This window comes from Taurulus bubalis (genome assembly GCF_910589615.1).
Source record: "Taurulus bubalis genome assembly, chromosome: 1".
NCBI lineage: Eukaryota > Metazoa > Chordata > Actinopteri > Perciformes > Cottidae > Taurulus > Taurulus bubalis.
In genome coordinates this window covers 37,386,079-37,406,693 of record NC_136589.1, presented here as the reverse complement: position 1 = coordinate 37,406,693, position 20,615 = coordinate 37,386,079, and the positions used below count along the sequence as shown (strand labels likewise).

General features: G+C 40.1%; 2 protein-coding genes across 2 annotated transcripts in view; one reads left to right on the top strand and one right to left on the bottom strand.

The window, feature by feature from the left end:
• The window catches only part of b4galt2 (UDP-Gal:betaGlcNAc beta 1,4- galactosyltransferase, polypeptide 2), a gene marked incomplete at both ends in the record, with an annotated part of 130,021 nt that extends 120,148 nt beyond the window's left edge, over nt 1-9,873 (top strand). The window contains 2 exons of the mRNA XM_079224919.1: nt 1,720-1,824; nt 9,723-9,873. Coding sequence (XP_079081045.1) covers nt 1,720-1,824; nt 9,723-9,873 — 256 coding nt within the window. The remainder of the gene's footprint in view (nt 1-1,719; nt 1,825-9,722) is intronic.
• A 3,418-nt stretch (nt 9,874-13,291) lies between these two features.
• On the bottom strand, nt 13,292-17,816 carry LOC306748319 (von Willebrand factor C domain-containing protein 2-like; the record flags this gene model as incomplete). Its single annotated transcript, XM_079231474.1, has 3 exons — nt 13,292-15,987; nt 16,184-16,313; nt 17,466-17,816. The coding sequence occupies 3 exons, from the start codon at nt 17,814-17,816 to the stop codon at nt 15,797-15,799; spliced, it is 672 nt and encodes a 223-aa protein (XP_079087600.1). The 3' UTR covers nt 13,292-15,796.
• Between the last annotated feature and the right edge of the window lie 2,799 nt (nt 17,817-20,615).

Genomic DNA, 20,615 nt, shown 5'->3' with positions numbered 1-20,615 from the left:
AATTTTTTAACGAACAACTGTTTATCTGTCTGCCAAGTAGTCTCCTTCGTCTGTGTCATCTTCAATATTTCTCAGTGTAAGATTCACCCTGCCTTAACCCACAAATATTTTCCTTATTATGGGTTTTAAATATCGGCTTTTCCACCATGCCAAGGTACAGAAAACACTGGCCAAGAAACACTGCATCGTTGACATCTCACATCAGAACAAAGAACAAGCTATTAACCTTCAGCATACAGTACAAATATTTGGTATCTGCCCTCAACGACCCATGGAAAGAAGAGAAGTGTGTGTGTGTGAAAGAGAGAGAGAGAGAGAGAGAGAGAGAGAGAGAGAGAGAGAGAGAGAGAGAGAGAGAGAGAGCAGGCGGTAAAACAGGGGGAATAAAGGAACAGAAAGAGAAGGAAATTAAAGACGGAAGAGGCAGGTATAAGAGGAGGTGAATATGTGATTAGAGGAGAGAGGGGAAAGGAGGACGCGAGGCGTTCGGAGACTAGAGGAATTATTAGGAGTGCAGACGAGCAGTTGTTGAGGAGTAATATCAGGCATGGCTGCTTTTAAAGACAGAGACACTGCACGAACCAGAGCTTTGCGACAAATAAGAATGCACTACACACGTACACAATTCCTTTATATCATTGCAGGTACGAATATCAATAGCTGTGTCAACCCCTGGGTTAAACCCGGGCTTTATGTGGAACAGATCTGTTGTTTGTGGTGCCCACACTCCATTTGTTGTAGCATGAGATATAAGATATAAATCTCTGTGCAGATTTTGCCCTTGTATTGTATCTTAGTAGTAATACAACGTAACCAATGTGTCTCTGAGTTGGGATCTCATGCTTTGTTTAAACTGAGGCACACTTTAAATCCTATTCTTACTCCCCAGCTGGTGTCCGTGCAAGTTCACAGGTCCTGGAGTTGAACCATGTGTTTTTCTCAGTGTTATAAAAGTCTCTGATCAGAGATATTCTTTCTGCTTTTTCTGGGTCTTCAGGAAGAGCCAAGAGGGGGTCTCTGTTTGTTTGTTTTTGTGCGCAACACTGTTTACAATGTGTTGTGTTTAGGGCAATTATCCTCTCTTTAGGGCAAACACAGCCCAGGGACTCCTCTGTGAAGAAAAGCAGTGTGTGTTTGAACGCCATGGGCAGCTGTAGGAATCAAACAAGCATATTTTGGTGTTAATAGATGGAGGTTTTAAGCATTAGCTGACTCTATTTGGGTATACTGCCACTAATTTATGTTTTAAAGGCTTGTGTTCTTTTTGTTAAATGTTGGTCGGATGAAACAAGCTATGTAAACACACAATTTGGGGCTTAATTGTATGTTTGTTATTTCAAAATTTCCTGATATTTCCTAAACCATATATAGTTATAATGAATTAAAAAATAATCAGTCGAACAATCAACAATGAATGTTTACATTTCTTGTAGCTCTATCACCTTGGGCTATGGGAACTAGTGATTGTAATCTTTCTCTATCCTGGCACAAAAAAAAGAAATATTAAAGGATAATGAAAACAATAATTAGTTTCAGACAAAACTAATTTGTTCATGAAACCCTGAGGTGAACTCCCTCTTCCTTCTCAGTTTGTTTCTATTTTTGAAAATCTCTCTCTCTCTCTCTCTCTCTCTCTCTCTCTCTCTCTCTCTCTCTCTCTCTCTCTCTCTCTGTGTTTGTTTCACTCTCTATAACAGATATTGTATCTGTGTGTTGCAGGATCACTCTGAATGGGATGAAGGTGTCGAGGCCAGACGTTCGCATCGGCCGCTACAGAATGATTAAACACGAGAGAGACAAACACAACGAGCCCAACCCGCAGAGGTAATGCATCATTGTCCAAACGCGTTCTCCCGCTTCACTTTTGGATCGATCGCGCTGATTTTGTCTCGTCGTTGCACTGCACAGGGCGCACTATCAATAATGTGTCCTTATAATTAGAGTTAGCTATGGATAAATACACTGAAATATGAGCAACACGGGCAATAATAGGCCAGCAATGAGAGGTAAAAGCAGTTAATTATGATTTGTATGTCTTTGGTCTCCATGTTATGTGTTTTGATTCTGTTCAGTTTTGCCGGAATTAAAATGCTAAAGGTCTTTTTAAGCTTTGAGCAGTGATGGTTCAATGAGAAGCGTTGCCCTGTTTACGGTATTTATTTGTTCACATTATCATTGTGCACATTCACACCTGAGAGCTGCGTATTGGCTCTCCTGCTGTTGGCCACCGAGCAGCTCCTCATAAGAAAGTGCAAGGGAAATGATAATAGAATATAAAACACTTTGTTTTAAATAGTTGTATTCTAGACCTAGTTTACAAATGAACTGGGGAGATTTAGTATATGCTTATCTATGAGTCAAATTCTCTTTAATTCCCCTTCATTTGTTTAATTAACTATTCAATTATTGGTTCAGTAAATTGTATTTCCTATGTCTCATTGTCTTCTACATACTTGTCAGTATTTTCTGTCTAAAGTCTGAATCATTTTGTTTACGAAATATGTGTCGGTATAAATTTAAGTACGTTGAGTCAGGAATACTGGAATTATCCTATAGCATACCTGCCATGTGATTTCACTCATAACAGGATGTGAAGTGATTAATGTGCGACACTATTAAAAAGGCAAAAGACATAAGAACATGTTGACATGCATTTTAAAGATGCCGTAGTCCTTTCTTGTCTTTACAGTATTAATTAAAATGTGGTTTCTGCTAAAATGCAAGTAACATAAATACTGATACTACTGTATGCAAACAGTGTAAATTTGCTGTAATGTAAATTAACAAAAACAGGAGACCACAGCTAGATTTACCGTGTCACTGGAAGATTTTAAAATGCAAAGGACAAAACCTTTTCAATAAACCAAAAATTGCTTTTCAGAGACACAGCTTAGGGGCTTTTAAGTTGCTCTTTTGGCTACGCCCATTTAAATTGCTTTTCACACAAATATGTAAAAAAACGCTTCCTGAATAAATGTGTTATTTTATGGTTTGATGAATGAGACCCAATATGCAGAGATGAGCTCTTCTAGACACATTAATCACCAAGAGTATAGCACCTCACATTAAGCTGCTTAAACATGGATTATCACTGTTTATTCTCCTCTAAGAGCCCCCCGTTCTCATGGCTGGATAGACCGGGCAACGATGCCTCTCAACACAAAAGCCGCTGCTGCAGCTGGAACAGAGTCAAGACATAGTGGACTCTGCTCTCACCTTCAATATTGTTTTAGTTTGATCTCATGTGACAAATAGCATATCACAGCGTTTTGACTGAGGAAGGGTTCGCAGTTGAGGTCTAGTTTAGTTGTGGCTCTAATATGGTTTATGAGAAGATTACAAATGAACGTCATGTGAAAGAGCAGTGACAGCCAAATGACATGTGGTATGTTTTAATTAAGCAATAAGGTACAAGAGGCAGTACTGTGTCATGCAATAATGTACTGTTCAAGGGAGTTGTTAGGCCCGACGCGCAGCGGAGGCCCGGCAAACCCTTGAACAGTACATTATTGTAGACACAGTACTGCCTCGAGTACCTTATTGCTTTTATAATACGGGTACCTGCGACTTTATAAATAGTAATAGTCAGCTCCCTTTCAACACAAAATAGTTGTAGCCACCAAACGTTGTGTATCGCATTTCAGCAACAGAGAAAATAGTCCCGTACGTGTATGGCGGTTGCTATGCAACCGCCATACACGTACGGGACGCACATACGGGACTATAAAACTGACTGCCTGGTCAGTAAGCGATTTACTGACCAGGCCGGTTGGAAGCAGGTGGAGGATGACACGCAGCCACCGATGTAAAGAAGTGCTCTCGCTGCTTCTGTCCTTCTTTTCTTCGTCATTTTTCTCCTCCATGATGTTTAGAGAACTTGCCTCGCGTCGGGAAATTACCGACGTAATTATCTCTCACTGGAAATTATCACGATTTTGTGGTCAAACCCTTTTCATTCCTCATCTCATTTTAGGGAGGAAGTGACGTGTGTGTTGTCGTTCGTTATGCTAGTGTGGGGGATGCTACGTGAGCTTGTTAGCTGTTCCGTTTGAGCTAACGTTACTGTTAGCGAAGAGCCCCGTTGCAATACTGTGAACACTCAAGCAATACACCTGCAAGACTTGCAGGTGTAACTTGCAGTGCAATTTAAGGAAACCAACGTCTGCGAGTCGTTACTGCGGACGTTACAATATCAAAGTTTACACCAACATGTTTGGTAACTGTCAAGCTTGAAATGACAACTAACGGTCGCGCAATTTAAATCTACCTGTTATTTCAAGTGCCCACTGATATGGAACGCTCTAAATGTAAACAGGCTGTACAGTACTTTATGGCTGAATAAACTACACCTCGTGACTCACTCTCAACCAATCAGAATGCTTGATTTGATCTACCCCTGTTATAATTTTGCATATAGCCACTGAGCATATGTTGTCTGAGTCACTTGATGCACGATATATATTGTCTTTTATTAAATTATAATTACACAAAGTATAAACTTATGTGAGAAGTATTCTATTTTGGGAAAACAGATTTTGGAAACATTTAATTTTTATTTTGTGATGCTATCTTACACGTTGGTTTAGATTTTTAAAAGCAATCAAATTATCCTTATTGGCTTTACATTTCTGCGTTTATCACTCTATATCTCACCCTCAGTCGGCTGTTTATGAGCTTCTGATGAGGCATATTCATCCATACAAAGTTAGTGTCATAAATCCCTGAGTTATAGTTACAATGCAGTGTGCATTTGTGATTTGAAGAGTTTGATCCAGACATTAGAACAACTGCTAATCAAATCAACCTCCTAATACAGTTGTAGGCGGATGAAAAATTTGCCTAAAGTATAGCTTGTGACTGAAAACACATGAATGTTTTTTTCACATGCAACAAGCATCTGCTGATTATAAGGAGGATCTCTTTATATGATGTCAAACACCTTCACAGGCAGGTACTTGTTTTGCTTCACTAAGACAATTTGCTAGCAATGCTGATGAATCCTTATCATATATAATTGGATAAAATGTTAGTAGCTTTAAGTTCAAAAGCCCTGCTCACCTCCTGGTCTTGCATTAATAAACCTTTTTTTTACCTAATATTTGTTGAGGATTTTATGTGCCTCCTTATTTGGTAAAATCACCAGCAGTGTGCCCTTCTCCGTGCTAACCACTAAAGAGACAAATCCACCCCCTTATAGATGTGTGGGAGGAAGGAAAATCAGCCCATTTTCTACCTGCAACAGGCTCCTGCAGAAACTAGTGATGTGCCAGACATCCATCTAACTCGTGTGAGAACTGTAAAACTATAACAATCTCTACTCTTAAATGGCAGCAATAACTTAAATGTGACAATGTCTAAAATAACCAGGCATGCGTAATATGTCATTTATCATTTGTGTGTGCATGTGCGCGTGTCAGAGAGAGAGAGAGAGAAAGATTCAACGATCCCTCAGTAATTGCTTGCTGGAATGACACCAATAGAGATGGGAGAAGGCTAGGTCAGACTAGTCAAGTTGCCTTCATCATAATCAATAAATCCCCGTCTAGACTGAGAGAATGTGTGTGTGTGTGTGTGTGTGTGTGTGTGTGTGTGTGTGTGTGTGTGTGTGTGTGTGTGTGTGTGTGTGTGTGTGTGTGTGTGTGCGCGCGCTTGAGCTTAATACTCACTTCCTGTTTTCCTCCTCTTGCCGTTCTTTGCTCTGCTCTTTCTCTGGTCTGTGGATCAGACTTCCTCAATAAGAGGTGACACCAACAGGGACGCTATTTATTTGGGGCCGATCCATTATTCATAACTGTAGCGAGGGGCAGAAAAAAGCGGCCTTATTAGCCGGATCAAACTTCTTTGAGAAGGGTTGTTTCCAACAACATTATATTAGGGCCATTGTAGGTATAAAAAAACAAAATGTAATGCAGAGAAAAATCAGAGAACATTTTCAGGGAAAAATTCAGAGAAAAATCTCTGAATTTCAGAGATTAAAGTCTAAACACTCACTCACTCAAAACACACACTCTCACACAGGAGTCCATTCTCTCAGCCCTTTCAGAGGTGCTGGTTGGGCATAGCAATGAGATATTGGGCCAGCGGAAGTAAGAAAGAGGCACATTCATCACCATCCGAAAGTATCACTTTGCACACACACACACACACACACACACGTTTTGTCTCGAAAACGGCGCTTCATGCATTGCAAATGAATCAGTCGCTCAGTAACATTGTTCAATATTCCATTCATACATTATCATCCTGGGACCGTGCAGATAGAGTTTGTGTGTGTACGACTGGCTTCTGTGAAACTGTATTTACCATGAACGCAACTTTAAAGGTTCTATATACGAGATTCAAAGCATTATTATAGCAGCAAATAATATAGTGTAGTTATTTCTACCTGAGTAATTCCTCATTGAAGGTGAGTTTCTCGATGGTTACCGTTGATAACGCCTTCCGGTGTCGAGACGCCGTGGTCACTGTGACCTCACAATGGCCTTAACTCACAATGTAACACAAGTGTTGACATGTTTGATTGCAGGAAATGTTTCTTTTATTTTGTGATATGGTTTACCTTCTTCTATGCTACAAATAGACGAGCTCGCAAGGCTACCAAAAAGCTATACTGTCACTGCAGCTGTGTTTGTCCGTCACATGCCCCTGACCTTGCAGGTGGTAGCGATCTGTCAGATTCAACTTCTTCGGTTTAAACAAACAAGAGATAGTGTGCGAATTAGTGAGTTTTAAAGTGACCAGTAGGGACATTTTCGTACCTTTGGAAAGCGAGCCAAGCCAGCTGTTTCCCCCTGTGTGCTGTCTTTGTGCCAAAGCGAACCAGCTGCTCACAGCAACATCATATTTATGATATAAATACGCGAGTGGTATCAATCTTCTTATCCCCGAAAGCAAATAAGCGTGTCTTCCCAAAAAGTCAAACTATTCCTTTGAGACTTGTTCTACAACAGGGTCAACTCAAGATATACAACACCAGAACAAAATAAGCCTCAGTAGCTTGCAACACGAGCTATTGTTGAGATCCTAAAGCAGAAATGTTTTCCTGTGAGACCCTTAGTGGAATTAGAATAGAGCTTCACTTAGCCCACTTTTGGACTCTGGAAATCAGGCTAATTAATATGTAAGGAGGAATGTCTTTGTCTCGCCCTCCAGACTAAAAGTAAGATAAGGGACACCAGTGGGTTTGAAATGATAAATATAGTCGCCATAGGTGCATTTTTTATCCTGCATGTATGTAGGGATTAGTTCACTGCTCTTAATCTCCGCCTGTTTGATAGATTCATCCAAAGATGTCTCTCTTCTCATTCCCTTTATTTGAATATCAGTATGCCTCGCTCCCTCCATCTGTCACTCTGTTTCTCATATATATTTCTCCACTGCCATTCTGCCCTCATTTCTGTTTAAACTGCCTGCTTTTCCTGCTATCCTGCCTTCCTGTCCTTGCAGTTTCTCTTAAACTATGTACCCTTACTTTTATTTTAGATAGAACTGCCAATCCTTGGATCTATTTATATCGTATCGTTTTATATTGCTCAAGGGAAAGATGCTTGACAACACCTTCCCTGCACCCATTCATGCCATTAAGGCTCTTTTTGATTTGATTTGCGAGAGACAGAAGGAGAAGGCCTTACAGAGGGAGGAGGGAGATCTTCTCTAGTCAGTTCTGACAAGGCTGTGTAGACTCAGTGGTCCATGTCGGACTGAAGTGTCAACTCCATTTGTACGTCCAAGCATATCATTAAGACGACGTCTTTTGTTTGAGGCTTTTGAAAATCCGCTATTTCTCTGTTCACACACGTACAAAATGCAATTTTTACAAGAGTGGGCTTCATTTCTGCAAGGACTGATCCTACTACACAAGTGACAGAGTTGTGTTTTATGAATCGGTTTTGATGCCAGAGGTTGCATCCCAAACTGAACTGAGGCCCGGCACTAGCAGCACTGCGTAGCACTGTGTGAATTATTTTTCCCATCTTAAATACTAAAACCAGAGCAGATTCTGATGTAACTGCTGAATCACAGCCAATGGGGAAGGATATTCCATCATAATTCAAACAAACCGAGGCGGATGTGATGGATAATACTGTCCACTGGGTCACACTGCAGCGCTATAGCACCACCTCTTGGTCAACATCCACACAAGGAAACTGGATTTGAACTTTAATTTAAACAACCCAAGAGAGCTGTTTCTTCTCTGCTTTCAGGTTATTGAACAGGTGCAGCTACCTAAAAGGGCTCTTATGAACATCAGGCTCCTATTTAGGGTTTAAATATGGATTTATGTATTCGCATTAATGCTGTAAATTGAGTTTTGGTTGCGTTTTAACGGTTGAAGTTACAGCACTATATAACAACGTATTTTTCTTTCTTCCAATACTTCTTCCAATACCAATATGCATTTACATTATTATAATTTTCTTTTCCAGTTTTGATAAATTCCCAATGTTTGTGCTTATGAGACCTACAATTTCTCATGTGTACCTTCATGATGTTGCTTATTATTATTATTGAGGGCTCACTTTATGATTAACAAAAGAGGAAAGTAGAGAAAAGAAGAAAAAAATGATGCTTCACAAAGCTCTTTTTCCTTTTAATCGCTTCTTTTTTTTCCTTATTAATAACTCAATATTTTGTGTTAAACTGGTATGCAACAAGAAAAAAAAGGTGCATGTAGACGAGGTTATGTTTTAAAATGGACATAAGCCAAAGAGATTAGAAACTACTGCTCCGTTTGATTCCCTTTTCGATACTGGGATGTCAGACATTTCCCCAATGAAGGCAGAGTGACCTTGGACCTAAAAATGAAGATTCATTTTTTTTCTCTTATTTCTTTTTTGGCCATCTTGCACTTTAACATTGTGTCTTAACCCTAGAATACTAACGTTAAAAACAGTCACACTATCACTAACGTCGGGTGAATTTCACCCTATCTAATGTACCTGATCGAACCTATCGAAATATATTCAAATACAACAATACAAGGCAAGTTGAAGTACTCTTCTTTTATTTTACCCTATAGAACTTCTCATAAAACGATAAACAGGTATTACAGGGAGACCCTAAAAAAAGGCTCAAAATCCGGTGAAAAAATAGGGAATCGTCAATAAAACCTAATTAAAAATATAAATAAAGGAGCTATGAACTTGTTATTTGGTCCACATGTTCCTGGGACATGTGAGTCTTGTTCTGTGAAGGAAAAGTTAATTAATGTTAAAAGTCAATGTTAAAACCCATCTGGAAAAAATAGTCACACTATCGCTAACGTCGGGTCACCCGAACAAGTGCCTGTAGGAAAAAACAGTGATCGGAGCAGGAAGACACGCCCACCTTCACTAACGTCAGTGAGCAGCATGAAGCTGCAGAAGGACCCACGCAACTCAGACAAAAGCAACACAATGAAAATAACGTAACAACAATCGCTCGGGTGAAAATCACCCGACGTTAGTGTTCTAGGGTTATACTTTGGATCCAATAGGAAACATGTCAACGGAGAGTCCTGTAATTATCAGCATTTCCTGAAGTATATTATGTTTCCACAATAACTCAGACTTCCCAGTCTCTAAGCAAACAAACACACATGTATCCCTACTTAGACTCACACAAACATGTGTTGATAAAGAGGCAAAGATTTTTCGTCTGTATTATTTTTAATAGAATGTGCCTCCTTGTCTCACCATTTCTCTCACATCTCTCTCTTCTTATCTTTGTCTTTCTGCCTCCAGGTTTAATAAAATCCAGAACACGAAGAACACGATGAAGAAAGATGGCATCAGCTCTCTGACCTACAGACTGGTTCAGGTCAAGAGGTACCCTCTGTACACAAATATCTCTGTGGAGATCGGCAAACCACCGCCCCGGCCTATTAAAGGCTAGAGGCAAAGGAAGATGAGGGGGACGACACACATTGACATGAGGAAACAAGAAGAAGAAGAAAAAGAAGAAGAAGAAGAGCGCGGATGGGAAGGAAATAAAGAGATGACATTTCCTCGACATCTGGAAGGATTCAGGAGTGAAAAATAGAGGGGAAAGTCACAAGCACATCATGGTCTCTCTCTTTCTCTTTCTCTCTCTTTTTAAGATTTCAGCTTGCCATTTATGGAACTCAGGCTCTTTCCAACTTTTTCAAGCAGCCTATGGCTTCACACCTCCTACCTTTACAAATCAGTGACTTCTCTATTTGAAGAGTGTGGACCAAAGCTCAAATATCAGTGGCCGACCAAAGGTTGGCATCAAACTTGGAAGCTGGAACTTGGATTCTTTCCATGAACAATCTTTTGTAAACTGGAGGTCATCCAGTGGAAGATCGACTAAGGATATTGACTGGAAATGCTTTCGGGCGGGACATCATTTGAAAGTTTGGAGAGTTTTCGTGACCTGTTCTGAAAGACAAGCATCGAGTGGGTTTACTTGGAATATCTGACCAAATTTGTGTAAGCAGATATGAAAAGAAAGTACATTTTACATGGATGCAAAGAGAGACGCGAGACATGGAAGCTGCTTTTTTGGAAGTGAAATATCAGAAGAAAAATAACCTTACAAAAGCCATCAAACATTGTATTTCCAGTGATGGTGACAAGACTGGGGATTTCCATTAGAGGCAAACTGTAACGTTAACGAAATATAACGACATGCGGTGACGCTCCGTGGACTTGTATTTGATGGATTACATATCAAAGAAATCGTCCGACTCGTATCTTTTATCTTTACAAGTGATGTAAACAGACAATTTAATATCGACGTCTTTGTCAGGGAGTTTGGATCAAATTACTCAATCAAATCCTCCGTTATCAGTTAATGAATGTGTATTGTGCCTGCATCTACAGTGCTGGGACACGCTGATAAAACATGTTCGTCAGCAGCAACAAACTTAGCAAACAGAAACTGACTCTTTGGAGTGACGGGAAAGTTTTGCAACGGCGTAAACATATTGAAAAATATGAAGAGTTTTCTCCTGCGCTGAATGCAGTGTTGTGGATCTACCTTGGGAATGCATTTGAAATGAAATAGAGGAACTGAAAACAACGAGGCAGATATACACTGACAGCGCAGTCGTGATTTCAACCCCATGGGGCACATTTTGGAGATTAGGTTCCTGGAAGCTTTTTTTTTTTTTTTTCACTCCACTTGAAGAAAGATGAAGAGGTTTATTTTGGTAATCTGAGCTTCAAACGTACATTTTTGTCTCTGTAAAGTGCAAATGGCCTCACGTTTATTAAATATTCCTTATGGTAAAGATTTGATTAGGTACAAATATGCGTTTTACTTTAGAAATGTGGACATTTACCACACTTCTGAACGTATATGGGGCAGAAAGGGGTTACCCTGAGTAGCTCAAGTGTTGAGGACACAAAAGCTGATTTATAATCCACAGACAAGGCCAACTATCACAATTCATTAAACATCTATTGATACTGTTTCTATTGCATTTTCTCTCTCACATTTGCCATCTTTTTCTTTAAATCTTTAAGGTAAAAGATAATCATATCCGCCCGGTAAGAGGAAATTATAAGATGCTGGTGGAAATCGTGAATTTTATGAGAAGTTATCATTTGAGCAGTTTGACTGACATCTCTATTGCTGCTTTAAGATTTTATCATCATCAGCTGTCACTTCTGTATTTAAATCGATTTTATCAGACTTTTTCATAAACAATGTTTTTTTTTTTCTTTTAATTTGTCTCTTATGAGTTTCAGAACTTTCCCTTTGTGAACAGACATTTTTCCTTGTCTCTACTTTCGAAGCCTAAACACCAAACTGATGCCTTCAGAAGTTATCCATACTGTGGTTATTTTTTTATTTACCGGTCATTTTACGAAGTGAAATCAATCAATGGGAGAAGATGTGCATTTTAAGATGTTTGATGTGAAATACTAACCAATATGTTTGTTTTTTTTATTTAAAAATCATATTAATATAACAAACTTGTAAAAAATATGTCCACCTATCTTTTAAAAAGACATACTATATGTGTCCAATGCTGTAACTGTAATATTGTTACTAATTTTCTCTCACTACAATTTGGGGCTTTTATTTTGGTCAAAAATGTGTATTGTTGGCCTCCTCTGGTCAGCCTTGAGGAAAAAAATCCCCAAATGTTTCCATCTGTTTGGCTCTACGTTATCTTCACCTGAAGCCTGTTGGAAGGTTTGATTACACCTCTCACACACGCACACACACACACACACACACACACACACGCTCATTGACACCCTTTTTTCTTTGCATTATCTCACCTTCATTGCCTTTTCCTTTCTTGCTCTTCCAGTCCAGGCTGTGTGTGTGAATGGCCCTCTGCTGTGCTTTGTGGCGGATCTGCATTAGGCACAGCTGTGTCTCACAAGAGTCCTTCTTCTTTCAATAGATATCGACAGGGCCTCTCTTTGTGTCTCTAAATCTGTGCCACTTGCTGTATCCTCCTTTTCCTTTTCACCCTCCCTTGATGCGCTCCTGGTGAGTTTAAGCTTCCTCAGTGGGCAGGCGACCTATGGAGAGGTGTAGTCTTTTTTTTCTTCCACAAATACATTTCTTCCTAGTTTCCCTCTATAATAAGCACTAGTGATTTAGTGCTTTACAGTTGGGTGACATTTGAGAAAAGAAAATGTAAAACACTGGATCCTACATTTCCCATAATGCATCTGGACAGTGTTTTTCATAGAATTCATGAATTTGGAGAAGTGTAATCTTTTTATTTAAAAAAAAGTCTTTCTCTCATATTTGGATGGGCATGAAACTCTTTTGGTTAAATCACAAAAGATGTGTTGAAAAATATCACAGGGCTTCAAATTATTTGGCGTGCACATTAACAACCGTGAGAATTTACAGTTACTCTATTGAGAAACCTGATTTTCCAATCTGCACGTTAAATAACTTCCTTTGGGATTTGTGGGTCAACGTAGGACAAATTTGCCAACTAAAGCGCCATTTTTCTTCTTCTCCCAAATATGGAAAATTACTGACTCAGCATTAGACTCTCTCCTCCTACTAAATGCCCACTTGCTATGCCCACACCTCCAGTTTATATAGCAAGCTTTCTCAGGTCTCAAGGTCAAGCTGAGATAACCCTGGAGACCTGATTTCTTTTCTTTTTGCCCCTGCACAGAAAACCCTGTACAGCTGTTTCCACAGGCTGGGTACTCCTCATGATGAGTAAATTGAACTTTGAAATTAAAATGTTCTAGCTTCATTAAAAGCGACTGACGAACGACGGGCAACCCTTAATGAGGTCAGTTACATGAGGAAAATACAAGCTGAGGAGTGATGGTTCCTGTAAATGATGAAGGATATAGCGAGAGAGGCCCCAGTGTGTACAAACAGGTACATATGTGAAAGATCAGCAACAGACACGTCAGCAAAAATAGTATTTGAAACATTTCCTTTACTTGAGAATAACAACAACCACGAGGAGCGCTTGATGTTTCTTAATGGACTTTTGAAGCTGTTCCAGTTGTCATGCACACCTCAGGTGGCGAAGTATTCGAAAACGCTTTTTCAAATATTTTTTTTGCTGCTAAGCAGAGAGGACTTTCAGGCCCGTGGGCATTTTTAAAAATGTACTGTATCTATAGCTATGGTTTTTTGTACATTGAATGTTGAAAATGTTATATCTTATATAGAATGCATTACGTCATATCAAACCTACTTTTTCTATACAATCAATAAATCTGATGGTAAAAGATTGTATGATGTTGTTGTCAGTTGCTTCCTGTGTGTGTGCGTGCGTGTGTGTGTGTGTGTGTGTGTGTGTGTGCGTTTTATTTTTTATAACTGTGGTGGATGAATTGACACTTCATAATTAGCTTTTATCTGCAGGTTGAGGTAATCCCAGTACCAGACCCTGTTTCTGTGACAACCGACATAAACCCATTGCTGTTGTTTCCGGATTATTCCGGGGACTTGCTGGACTAAAATGTCAAACCTCCGTTTGGATAACCTTCGGCTTTACTCACGCAGTCTTTTATTTCCTCTTCTTTAATCTTTAAAGTAAAGCTTTCTCTCCTTTACTCTCTACTTTCTTTTTTCATTCTTTTATTTTTTTAGTGGAGGGCACTGTTCCCAAACAGTCAGCAGTAAAGCTCTGTAGGGAAATAATCAGAGCCAAACTCACAAAACAGTAACATGACGCAACTCAAGCTGTAACACAATGTAAGGGATTTTTAATGAACATGGAAAGGGATTTTAATTTTGAATATTAAAGGATGCCGGGGTGCATTATGTACCAGCATAACACACCACATGATTCACGGCTGTGATTCAAATCGGTTCCCTTTTATTGCTGACAGTAAATTTAAACTTCATTCATTATAGTTTGACATCTTGGGCTTTTTTTTCTGAGAGTTAAATGAGAAGATTGACGCCACTATAGAAGCTGTATACAGGCTAGCTGTTTCCAGTCTTCATGCTAAGCTAAACTAACCTTCATATTTCCCAAACAGACATGAGGGTGGAGTCCATCTTCTCATTTAACTCTCGGAAAGAAAGCAAACGAGTATATTTCACGAAATGTCAAACTAATCTTGTGCCTACCTGTTTATTCGGTAACTAAGAGCATAACTGTGGATAAACAGCTTTCAGGTCTTATTTTGAATACTACTCAGATAAATACAGAAAGAGCATAGTTATTCATAAAGTCTCCGGATAAAATTAGATTTAAAAGGTGTTGATAACCCTAACAGTTTGAACATAATCCCAAACCTTGCATAGAGGAGCTTTTCTGGGAGAATCAAGTCAATGAAACATGTGAGTTGTAATGATATGCAGCAGCAGCTTGGGAGTCTTACAATAAATGCCCTTACAGGCTTATACACTCTGCACATAAACATGAAACAAGACAAGATTATTTTTGGTTTTCATTCAAAGGTCCCTCATGATTAAAGCGGAAGATAATGACACATAAAGAGGAGGAAGATCTTCTGCAGATAAACCTACTGTATATAAAATGGCAATACACTTATTGTTCATCATACACTGATGATAACTGTACACTTTGATAACAGTGGCAATAACGAGGAGGGCTGTTTCTAAGAAACGCTACACAATCTTTCTCGTGAAAGATTAATGAAGCTAGTTAATAACAGATTGTTTCTCCTGCTCTACAGTGAACATGCACAAATAACAACCCTTTTTTTTCAAATATCGCTCTTGTCTACAACTACTATACAGTCATAGTTAGACAGTTAGACCATAGTCTCATACGTTATATTTCAAATAGCCTGGATATTGAACTGCAGAATTTACAGGACAGTTATATATTGTTAATTGCTACGCTAAGCCATTTCCTAGTCGGAATTGCATCACAGCTGTGATCTGCCAAGGGTTGATCAATTACATTTCCTTATCATCCAATAATCTCATTGGCTTTGTTGTGTTGCCAGTTGTTTCCCAAAGCAGGTGCCTGGGAATATAAAATATGCCTCCTTCTATAAAAGCTATAGTCTCCTTCTTTTAAGACGTTTTTGATGAAACCGTGGACGGGCACAAAATATAAAAGGCTAAATATCTGGAGTGTGGTCACCTTTCAAAAGTGAAGTTGGTTTGTTATGGTTCCTGGCAGATTTTTCAGTAGGAGTACGGACATTACAGTATGCTTTGGGATTGAGGCCCTGTAAATCCAACATCTTATATTTACATCACCACAGTCCATATTACTAAATGAAGAGCCACTATTATCTAATTATCCACTCTTAGCTGCACAGGAGGGCTCAGCATTTATCTTTGAGATGGAAGGAGTATATAGTTGATCAGCCATCAGGGACTATATATTTTATAGTAAAAGCTGGTTCTCTGCTGACGGAGTGAATCAGTTTTTCTTGGTGGAGGGTTGTTCTGGAGTACAGTTTTTGAGGCGGGAACAGGTGGCGAGACGGTTTCCCTCCCAGTAGCCGGCATCCTGACCATCGTGGCAACGGCACTTGGTGCAGGAGTCGACCCAGATGGGCTCTCCTGCAGGAATCACCTGGCCGCGTGATGCATCGACGTAGCAGTTGGGACCTGGAGGGAGATGAGCAACAGAGTAAGTGGAAAGGCAGTTGAACAGACACTACAAACAGGGAAGCGCGTAAAGTCAAGTGCATACACACTCATCCCTGCATGCAAATTATCAAATGCATTATAGTTTGACAGTGGAGAAGATAAATCTCCTGTGGCATCTGTGAGAGGCACTTTCCACTTTCTATTTTCAACCTACCCTCCCTGCATTCAGGGCAGCATTTCCCAGGCTGGTAGACGGGGTTGACGCATGGTGGAGGGGCACAATCTGCAACCAGACAGCGGGCGATGCCATCACTGTCACAAGTACACTGCTCACATTCTGATGGCTGGAAAACACACACACACACACACACACAAACACACACACACACACACACACACACACACACACACACACACACACACACACACACACACACACACACACACACACACACACACACAGCATTGAAGTTAATATGGATCGTATTTCTGACCATCATCTCTCACCAAGCCCTCTTCATGCCATCTCAAAAGGGGGCGCTATTTACCTCCAAGTCCAGGCTGTATTCTCAAGTTACATACCAGCATACCAGACTGTGATTCATCGGTTCAGACATGCATTCTATGGTTCGGAGTTTTGGAAGGAAATACGCTGAAAGAGATGTATATAAGCTTATACTTATTATTATTGCTGTATTATTATAAACACACAAGCTGCGTTAACTGGGTCAATGTGGTTATAGTGTCCATGTTGTTCTTTAATAATACGTGGTGTTCTTTAACATCTCAACAGTTGGACATTAGTCCTCTTCTGCACACACAGTATACAAATTAGTGTGATTCATAGCTTTGCAGTGACATTCTAACTAGTTCTACAACAAACCAAAAAAATGATGGAGTATGACATTGAGGCCTTCACAAATGCTGCAGTAATTAATTCAAGATTAATTTGTGCAGACAGTCAATTGGCAACAGGCCAGACAGAGGGGTCTCCAACATACTGTAATATATCTTAACACAACTAGATAAGCTTATCTTTAATGAAAGGTAGGATCCATCACAAAGAATAGCAAAACTATTCTCTAAGTCGTTTCCAGCCTTCTTGACTTTAAACAGCCTACTCATGACCCCCGGTCACAGGTTATGGCCTCAGTAAAAAAAAGTTAAGTGAAAGAGGGATTTTAGCCTCTTCTTCTATATTAACTATCCATTTAATGACTAAATAGCAACACACAAAAAATGAAAAAAGTTGGGAAAGATTTAATATATTCTCTTCCTAATCGCTTATATTTTTCTCAAGACCTGACTTCCTAAATGGGCAACACTTCGATCTACACTATGCAGATATTTGTGTCTATATTCTGATTCCATATGAGAAAATAAAAATATGTAAGGCCCTGTAGGAGGAGTATCTATAAGGTCATGCAGTCATGGAAACCATAAACAGGCCATCCCCATCTTTGCAAGCTTACAGGAGTCAGAGTTGTCAGACTTACCTGGAAGTTCTGCCCCAGTTCGTACACCACTCCTCGGTACTCGCACCCGATCTTTTCGCACCTGGGGCAGCAGTCGGTGGGGTAGTGGCTGACATGGATGCACGCCGCCGGGAGAGAGGTGCACTCCGTGCGGGAACACGCAGAGCCCTCGGTGGTGCATTCACATTGGGTGCAATGATCGGAATCCAGAAAATACCATTCCCCCACGAAGTAGAGGCTGCCGTTAGCCTCGCAGGTGTTTTCCTGCTGTCCGGCGACTGAGAAGCCATAACCGGCCAGCGCGCAAAGAAGTAGTGCCAAAACGGCCGTGCGTAAACTGCGCTCCAAGGCAAGGCGCTCAGTGAAAACCATGATGACTAATTTGATTCACCTTGCCCAAAAATAAAAAGTTGGTATTTGGTAGAGAGGTTACCTAAAATGTGTTACATTGTTACTGGACGCTAAACTCCTTGGCGTTACCTCAGTGCTCCGTCCACAGGTCTGCTGGGGCTGCGCGCACGTCTGTAAGGACCCCAGAAGGGGGCGGAGGTTGGGGTGGCATGAAGAGAGGAAAGTTATATTCACTGCCTCTCTACAGGTTCACACGACAGCCTCAGCAGACGTCTGCCCCTCCCCCAATTTAACATTTTCAAGTTGTAGGCCTATTACAAACTTTTACTAGAGCACAGGCGGTCTATTGTGCTTATTGTGTGCATTACTGAGCATCTCATTCGGTATTTATAGGTCATGTGTTACAGTATGTCATTCTTTATTGCGTTTTTGCAAAAAAAGGAAAAAACACAACACACGGGGTGATTGTGGGAGAGAGAACAAGTCATGAAGAACTGGAGAACCCAACTGTTGACAGATCTCGCGATATCTCCCCTTAGCAACTGGAATGTTTCCCCTGGATACCACAGCTGAGGTGAGCGTTTTGTTTCCCTCTTTAACAACACCGATAACACACTTATGAGATGGCTACGTTTTTTTTTAGTCATTCATCGTTAGTGTTAGAAATAAACTATGTCATCCACTTCATGCTTATGAAATAGTTGGTGATGGTCTAGTCTTCAGGCTTGTTCCAGGAAGGACAGGTTCCTCTCAGATGGCTAACGTAGCTAGCATTAGCTAGATAACAACAGATGGTTGTGGGCAGAGCAAGAGGAACATAAGTAAGTTAGTTTAGGTTGTATTCCAACTAGCAGCTCCATGCAGTGAACAGTTTCATATTCCTACACCTTGGTGTATTGCCTCAGTGGTGGGAGAAGTATTCAGGTCACAGTACTCTACAGAAATACTCAAATACAAGTTAAAATCCTGTAAGCAAAAGGATACTTAATCAGCTGAAGGTGCAGAGCTGCCACAGTCTATGGGCGCTAAAGTTATTTTTGGAAAGGCAAGTAGTTGATCCTTAGAGGGAAGTGAAGTGTTATAAGCAAAGTATTATGTTGTTCTTAAGTATCAAAGAATAGAGTTAGTCTATAAATGAATAGCATTGCTATTTTATAAGATGAATATCTGGTTGGGAAGTACAACCTCAATCTCCATAACAAGGACATGTTGCTCTCAATAGATGGGGTAAAAAGTACAATATTTCCCTTTAAAATGCGGGCGGTGAAGTAGAAATATAAAGTGGAATAAAATAATCATACTCAAGTGAAGTACACATCCCTCAAAATTGTACTTTGGTACACTATTTGAGTAGCTGTACGGTTACATTTGACTACAGTTTTACGACAGTTCCCCACTGTTCCTTCCCTCTATAGATACTATTCCTATGCAGTCTCTAGATGGAACCCAGCTCTGGTGCCCTGGCCAGTCCCTGTGGCGCCTGATCACTGAACATGTTCCTGGGTTTGAGCTGCCAAAGATCCACACAGCACTGGGCTACTCTCTGGTTGACATGTACACAGAGGTGCACACTGAGGTGAGAGTGTTCTCATGACTGCAATATGTCGGATTTGTTAGAATATGTATAGCTACATTTGACATACATGCCTTTTATTTGGAGCATTCCTTTTCAGGTTCAGCGGGTAAAGCGTTTTTCACATTTCATGTTTTATTCGTTCAAAGAATACAACCACACCATCTACAAGAATGTCCTTTTCAGCTCAGTTTCATGGGGAATCAAAACAGTGCTCAGCTAAGCATTCCCGACCAAATAATTTAGGAACTGCTGTGGGAGGTTGTGTAAGTAGGTTTGGCTGTGTTCAATCTTTAATACCCAGACTCCATAATAAAGTTAAATGTGGGTTAACGCGCAGGTTAACCCACATTTAACTTTATGTGCTGCAGTTAAGTCCAAATGTGAGCCAAGCAGACAGATCAATATTTACTCAAGGTCAGCTAAACTCTGCCCTGAAGCCCATTCCATGGTAAGCACTCAGCTCTGGCAAAATGACCCCACCTAAGAAAGACTCACTGGTTGATATGAAACATCCCTAGCTAAGGTGGAGTGACACACGCCTCACTCAATAGGCCAATTCAAGTCTCACTCTCTAAGTGTGGTCATGAATCATGAAAACAAATTAAAGAATTAAAAATATAATCAAACTGTAAAAAACAGGACTTCAGTAATTGCTGTTGTTTGATATGATGATGAATCATATAACATATTCTGATTGTATTACAATGAATCTAGGGCTTCAACTTTATTATTTTCCCTGTTGATTAATTTAAACACTTTTCCAAGAGCCCAACGTCAAGTCATCTGATGTCCTATTTTGTCCAACCATCAATCCAAAATCTGAAGATATTGAATGAACTGTATAGGGATATAAAAGCAGAGAAAAATAACCTAAATGAATAAACTACAGCTTTATCAAAACTCAATTGATTTGTCAATCAACTTGTCACGAGGGACTCGGAGAGAGGACCCAAATGCAGATGCGTGGTGAAAGAAAAGTAACTTTATTCTTTCCAGAACAGGCGGGACTCTCAAAAACAGGATTTTCAAAAACACCAACAGGTTTCTCAAAAACACAAACAGGGTTCCGGCAGAACGGAATAAAAAGCAGGCGCAGAACCAGGGGCGTTTCTAGGATTCAAGGAAAGGGGGGGCTTAGCCCCTAGAGAACCGGCATGTGTGCGCATTTGGGGCCCCGGATATGCCCCATTTGGGGCCCCGGATATCCATTGTTTCAGACAGTTCATAGATTGGTTCAATCAGAA